The sequence below is a fragment of the Frankliniella occidentalis genome, unplaced genomic scaffold (assembly GCF_000697945.3).
Source record: "Frankliniella occidentalis isolate FOCC.00 unplaced genomic scaffold, Focc_3.1 Scaffold63, whole genome shotgun sequence".
NCBI lineage: Eukaryota > Metazoa > Arthropoda > Insecta > Thysanoptera > Thripidae > Frankliniella > Frankliniella occidentalis.
In genome coordinates this window covers 216,921-223,701 of record NW_026267193.1, presented here as the reverse complement: position 1 = coordinate 223,701, position 6,781 = coordinate 216,921, and the positions used below count along the sequence as shown (strand labels likewise).

The window sequence follows — 6,781 nt, the reverse complement described above, 5'->3', positions numbered from 1 at the left end:
GAGGCGGAGGCCGACGCCGAGGCCGACGCGCCCATGTAGATGACGCGGCCCTCGGGGTCGCGTGCGGACACGACCAGCACCTTCCTCTCTCGGGCCTGTCGAGACTGGCGCGTCTGACGTGACCTTCGCGTCGAGGACACGTCCCCGAGGAGGAGATGCACGTCCTCCTCCATGCCGAGGGCCTCGTCGTCGTCGTCGACGGGCTCGTCCGCGTCTTCGTCCTCGCACACCCAGCTGTCCGCCCGGCTCTCGGCCCGGCTGGTCGGCCTGCTGCCTGCGCGAGAGCCAGGCCTGCTGGAGTGGTGGCCGTGCACGCTGCCCATCCGGGACCGCGTCTGCCTGCCGAGGCCGAGGCCCACTGGCGGAGGCTCCAGCACGGGGGCCGCGATGTAGGAGCACGAGCGGGTGCTGGAGCGGTACATGTCCATGCGGCTGGGGCAGCGGCTGCGCGCCGACCCGAACCCGTCGAGGATGATCTTACTGGGCGAGGGCTGCTTGCTGGACGACTTGGGCGGTTTACCGGACGACTTGGGCGGCTTGCCGTTCTTGCCGGCGACGGGGTACTGGTGCTGAGGCAGCAGGTGGCTCTGCGCACCGGCCTGCAGGTGGCCCAGCAGCGGGCCCTGCAGGAACTCGAGGCTGCGCGAGGACCGCATGCTGCCCGCGGAGGAGGCGGCGCGCTGCTTGCGCCGCTCGCCCGCCCCCGCGCCGCCGCCGCTGCGCTGGCCGCGCCCGCTCACGCGGCTCTCGTTCTTGCGCCACGCCGTCATGGGGGACTCGGCGCGCGACAGGCTCGAGTCGGACGCGGCGAAGCCCTGCTGCCGGAGCTGCTCGAAGATGTTGGCCGGCGGCGGCACGGCGCAGGCGGCGGGGATGGGCACGGCGGGGGTGCTGGAGCCGCGGCGCTGCCGCTGGCGCTGCGCGCAGCGCGCGTGGTGCGGCTGACCCTTGGCCGGCGCCTGGCCCCGCCCGCTGCGCCTCGTGCAAGCGCCCGGGCCCGGGCCCGGGCCCGGGCCGTGCAGCGGCCGCTGCGTGCAGTAGCACTTGTCGCTGCCCTGGCACGAGTCCGTGTCGCAGGCGCACGCGCACGGCTGCAGGGACAGGGCCTGCAGGGCCTGCATTGGGAGCGCGTCGGGGGGCGGCCGGTACTTGGACAGGGAGCAGTAGCAGCGCTCGGCCGACAGGCACGTGCACGACTCGCTGTCGTAGCTGCAGTCGGAGCACGACACGTAGCCGCTGGAGGAGCGGTTCATGCCGCCGCCGCCGCCCTTGCCGCTCCGCGTGCCCTGGGTGCCCAGGGTGCCGAGGGTCCTGCCGCCGCCGCCGCCGCGCGACGAGTCGCACCGGATCATGGTGAAGAAGTCGCTGTCCTCGGACGTGCTGGTGGTGAGGGGCGGCGGCATGGGCGGCGGCAGCGTGGGCTGATGGTGGTGGCGGTTGCTGGTGCGCCGGCTGCTGCGCCTCCGCGGCAGGCGTGCCTTGTTGCTGGCGCGGTTGTTGTTGTTGTTGTTGTTGATGCTCACGTTGACATTGACGTTGCACGCCGCGTCCAGGGCCTGGCTCACGCTGATGCTGGGCCGCCGGCTCATCCTGAAGTTGGACGACGGGTAGGACGAGATGGATGAGGCGGCCACGGGTACCGGCTTGATCTTTTTCTTGCTCTTCTTCTTGGGGGCGGCGCCGGCGCACTTGCCGCCCGCCTTGGTTGCGCTCGCGCTGGGCGAGCTGCCCCCGCTGAAGAGCAGCTTTCCGAGTCCTGTGCGCTTACTTGGCCGGAGCTTGTTGATGGACCGGCGGACGGCCCTCTTGATGTACACGGCCGTGTATGCGATGCCGCGCCGCCGCCCCCGACCGCCCCCGAGCCCCGCCCCAAGCAGCTGCTTCTTCCTCTGTCGTCGCATGATGCTCTTGCTGCGGTGGTACAGCTCGTCTTTGGTGAGCGTGAGCGCCAATTTCAGGAGGAACTCTTTGTAAATGGGCTTGAGGTCGTTGAAGGACATACCCTCGGCGTCGATGATGGCGCCCAGGATGTCGTCGAGGCTGTCGAGCCCCTCCTGCTGGCGGAACTCGGTGAAGAGCTCGTTGAAACCTAGCGGACTGCCGCCGCCGCCGCCCCCGGCTCTGCCCAGCCCGTTGATGCCGCCACCGTTACCGCCGTGGGCTGCGGCCAGGTCGGCGCCGCCCCCCGGGGCGTTGCGCGCGTGGTTTGGCGGCCGCCGGCCGTAGCGAGTCAGCGGGCCGTTGGCGTTGAGGAAGCTGTGGCTCCGGGGAATGGCCACCTTGGTGAGGATATCTCCTCCCGGTCCGGAGGTGGGCGCCCCACTCCCCACATCCGACGAGGGAATGAGGCTGGACCGCCTGCTGCCGGCGTGGCTGCTGACCTGGCGGCCCGTGCCGCCCGCACCTCCGGGCACCCCCTCGCCACCCCCACCGCCCCCGGCCCTGGGCATGTAGCTGCCGCGCAGCGAGGACACGTTGGTCTTGTTGCTCCTTGGCACCTCGGTGTCCTCCAGCACGATGAGGTCCTCGCCATCCGTGGACGAACCCGACGTTTTCTTTTTGCGAGGCGGTCGCTTGGGGACGGGCGGAGGCACCTTGGGCAGTTGCGGTGGCGACGACCTCTGCTGGTTGACCTTCATGGCGGCCTGCTTGGCTATCTGCTTGGCCTGCTGCTGGGCGGCCAGGGTGGCGGCGTCCTCCGGCGCCCGGTCCGTGTTGCTGCAGCTGCTCTCCGCGGACAGGGACAGCGACGCGGCCGCAGAGACGGCCGAGTTGGCCGAGTCGGTGGCTTGACCGTTGGCCGAGTCGCCGCACACGCTGCCGGCGATGCTGAGGCGGCCGATGCCGTTCTCGTGGTGCATGCGCGCGACGCGCCCCGCCAGGAGACGCTCTCCGCTGCCGGTGTTGGCGGCCCCGCGGTCGGCCCCAGGCGTCGCGGTGCCCGCCGCCGCTCCCGCTTCTGCCGGCGGCGGCGCGCTGGTCCGCATACTGGTCATGAGCGCCTGGTACAGGTTGGCCGCCATGACGATGGCGTCCTCGGAGGAGGCACAGACGAAGCCGTGGCACTCGAGATGACGGGACGCGCCCGCACCTCGCATCACCACGGCGAACATGGGTGCGTCGTGGCCGTCGGCGTCACGGTCCAGGTCGGCGTCGGCCGCCGGCCGGAGGATACTGCGCATCGACCGAATGACGCGCTCCTCGGCGCCGCTCAGGTCGTGGAACAGCGCGTCTTGGTCGACGCCTCCCTGGGATGGGTCGGCGATGAGGGGCAAGAATGCGCACTCCATGGCCTTGGTGCCGCCGGGGGCCGTGTCCTTCTGGCGGCATACGAACTGTACCGCAGCCCAGACCGCGATCCTAGGGAAGGGGTTGAGCTGCTCCAGTTGTCCCGTAGACTGCCCTTGGGGCTGCCCCGTGGATTGTCCTGTGGATTGTCCTGTGGACTGGCCCTGGGGCTTCTGCTGTGCGTCGCCGTGGTGCACGCGCAGTCCGCTGCCGGAGATCTCCAGGAATCCCGGCTGCCACGGCGTGGGCTGTGCACTGGGCTGGACGCTGGAATCGGTCTTGTCTCCGCTGGACGCCAGGGAGCCGCGCCGCGCCCGGTCGCGCCGGTAGCCGAAGTAGAGGTCCTTGAGCGGTCCCTGGAGCCCCTGCAGCGTCGTCACCTTGTCCACCAGCGGCACCGACCCGAGGTAGTCCACCGAGAAGCGCTGGCCGCCACCGGGACCACCTGCAACAGAGGGCGAGTGTCATGTGCACCTGCGAGCGAGCGACGTTCAGGTGCGCGTCAGGCTTGTGCTTACCGCCGCGGCCGCCGCTCGACATCTCGGCGAACATTTTCTCGATGCGCGCCTGCACCACGTTGGCGTCCTTCCTGGAGCGCCGCTCGGCCCGCGACGCGCCCTCCAGCCTGCAACAAAGTTTTGCAATAAGTGGCCGTGGCACGCCCTGGCGTCGGCGTCATGGTCACGTCCCCCGCGGGGACGGCCAAACTGCGATCACGTTCTCGCGGTGCATGCCCCGGCGGGGAGGGGGGAGGAAACAAATCAAACATACGGACGGCAGGCCCGTCCCTCATCGCGACTGAGTTGCTGACGGGTTTTCACCGCCTGCCTGGCTTGCCTGCCGGGTGAGCATGTGCGCGGCTAGACCGCGGGCGCCGCGCACCGCGGGGCCCCCGGGCGATCAATCAGCCACTCGTCGCGGACGAGACGAGACGGGACGGGTGGACGGCGGATCGCCGGAGCTAATCAGGTGTAGAGGGTGCTGCGCTCGTCGGCGATGTCTGGCACGCGGGCGGGCGGGGGCCCCATATGGTATGGCGCCGGCTGCTCCCAAGCCGCTCCCGCTTGACCCAGAGGGCCCCGGGCGCCGCTGTCGGCGCGGCCGCTCCCCGGTAGAGAAAGGCAAACAGCTGATCGAGTCGTTCGACGGCGCATCTCTTTGTCGTGTGACGAGGCTTTTACATGCAGCGCCGTGACAGGTGCTCCCTGTCCGACGAAAACGACAGCCGGCCGACGGGTTTTGTCGGACGCAATTTAATTGCTGAGCTTAACTTGAACTTGAAATTAAACTTTAACTTTAAATGCTCAGCTCTGTCAGGAAGCGCAAGGGGAGACCGCCCGGAAGACGGCGTGAAGTGAGGCGCCTGGCGTGAGACGTGCGATGTGAGGACGACAGGCATGCCAACCAAAATAGCGAAAAAAAAAAATTAAGTTTAGCGCGCCGCAGGCCAAGGTAGACGCACATTTAGCTCAGCTTCACACGGTTTTAACGTGCGTCTACCTTGTAACTAATAGCTAGGCTGGCCCGGCGTGGCCGGTGTCGAAGGGACCGGAGGACGGCGTTTTCGTACCTGGTGGGTAGCGGGGGCGGCGGCGGCGCTGGCGGCAGGGGCAGCCCGCTGCCGGCGGTGGTCGCGGAGGCGGACGCGGGCGCGGCCGTGGTGTAGCCGTAGCCCGAGATGAGGGAGCGCGTCTCGTCGAACATGGAGTCGATGCGCTGCTTGTAGATGGAGTAGGACGAGGCCGACGTGGAGGTGAGCGTCTCCAAGGGGTCGTGGTCCGGGCCGGCGATGAGCGCGGCCTCCACGGCGTCGAGGCGGAACCCGGACGAGTCCAGGCCGAGCCCGGCCAGCCCGCCGGGCGCGCTGCCCGTCAGGTCGACCTCGGACTCGCACTTGACCATGGCGACGGCGACTGCGGCCGTGTCGCCTCACATGTCACGGGCCCCGAGGGCGGGCCGCTGGCGCCGCTGGTCCGGCCCCGCCATGCCCGGCCCCGCCGCGCCCAGATCCGCGACGGCGCGTGCTGCGCGTGCTGCGCGTGCGGCGCGAGCGTCCGCTGGGCAGGAAGGAATCTGGAACACAAGGCAAGGGAGCAATCACGTCGACTGGCGGTCACAAGCGGGGCTGAGGCAGCTGGGGGGCGTCACCGGGCCGCGGCCGAGCACCCCGCCGTCCTCCCGGGCACCGCCTCCCGCGGATGACTTATCGCCGCGCGCGCCGGGCCGGGACCACCTCATCGTCAGGCCCACTAAGTAATGACACAAATGACGCTGGGGCTGATTGGCCCGGGGAGGAATGCCGGCTGCCGTTGTCGGCGTGAGAAATGGTCCGGCCGCTATGATCTCAAAGAGACGATTAGTTTTCTCTCATGACACGGCAATCTGGGCCGGGCGGAGCTGCTGCCGCCGGGCCCGGGCCGGGCGGGCGCGCGGGGGTCCTCCTCTACGGGCTGATCTGTCTTTGGGGTGTGTTTAGCAAGCGAGTGCGAGAGAGACGGTGCATGGTAATCAGGCCCGGGCGAGAGCCATCTCTCCCTTCCCGAGGCTCTGTCTCTCTCTCACTCTCTCGCTCTCCAGGCGACAAATCACTTCTGGGATGCACTGGTGCATATCCAAGCAGTGTGGCCCTGCTCTGCCCTGGCCACGCTCGCCGCCCATTTCTATTCACAAAACCCGGGGCAGGGACCAGTTCCCCCGCGCGAGGATGACTGCCAATTAAGTTTGAAATGTGGTCGCCGCGGTGCCACTTGGCGAGACGTGGGACCGCGTCGCGTCGCCTCGCGTTCCGCTCCGGTCCTCCGTGCTTCTCTCTTTCGTTTGTCGTCTTGGTTTCAAACAGCGCGCGGCGGTCTTCCTCTTCCGGAGGATCTCCTTTTTCCCGCCGGTCGCGCCCACGATCCCCTCCCCCTCGCGGTGGCTCGGCTCCCTCCCACTGGACAGCGGTCGCCTTTTCACTCCTCTTCGTTTTTCCTCTCCAGCTTCCCTTCTTCTTTCCCGCGCAGTTTTTTTGGCCCCTTCGAACCTTGTTGGCCGCCTCCGGGGGGCTCGAATGTCGCAAGCTAATTTGCTAGGAAAAGTGACAGCTCCACCACCCGCTGCCACTGCTCCGCGTTGGATCCACCCCCCTCCTCCTCATCCTCTTCTTCTTCCCGGGGGTGCTCCACCGCACCGCCGTAAAGTTAAGTCTGGAGGAGGAGAAGGAAACGGTTAGGCGTTGCAACAAGTAACTAGGAAACCATAACTGAGAACAACATCCCGCCGACCAGAGCCAGTAGTCCTCCTCCCTCTCCCCGCCTCCACTCCTCTCCCCCCTTCCCCCCTTCCGCCGGTCCCCTGCTCCCCTCTCCGCCGCCTTTTGCTCGAGAGCTCCTCCACATTCAGGGAAGTTTGAGAGAACAAAGTTCCACGCGGCTGAGTTCGCCGCGAGAGCCAGTCAGTGTAGACAGATAATGCCGCCGAGGGGATATAATTAGCTGGTAGTCTAGCGGGGGCG

The 6,781-nt window shown here is 68.2% G+C and overlaps 1 protein-coding gene across 1 annotated transcript in view; it reads right to left on the bottom strand.

Moving 5' to 3' along the window:
- LOC113202235 (uncharacterized) overlaps nucleotides 1–6,781 on the bottom strand; it is a 39,027-nt gene that overhangs the window by 9,560 nt on the left and 22,686 nt on the right. Inside the window, exons 2-4 of the mRNA XM_052268030.1 lie at nucleotides 4,859–5,361; nucleotides 3,807–3,913; nucleotides 6–3,733 (exon numbers count right to left, since the gene is read on the bottom strand). Of these exons, the coding sequence (XP_052123990.1) occupies nucleotides 6–3,733; nucleotides 3,807–3,913; nucleotides 4,859–5,190 (4,167 nt within the window). The 5' untranslated portion in view covers nucleotides 5,191–5,361. The remainder of the gene's footprint in view (nucleotides 1–5; nucleotides 3,734–3,806; nucleotides 3,914–4,858; nucleotides 5,362–6,781) is intronic.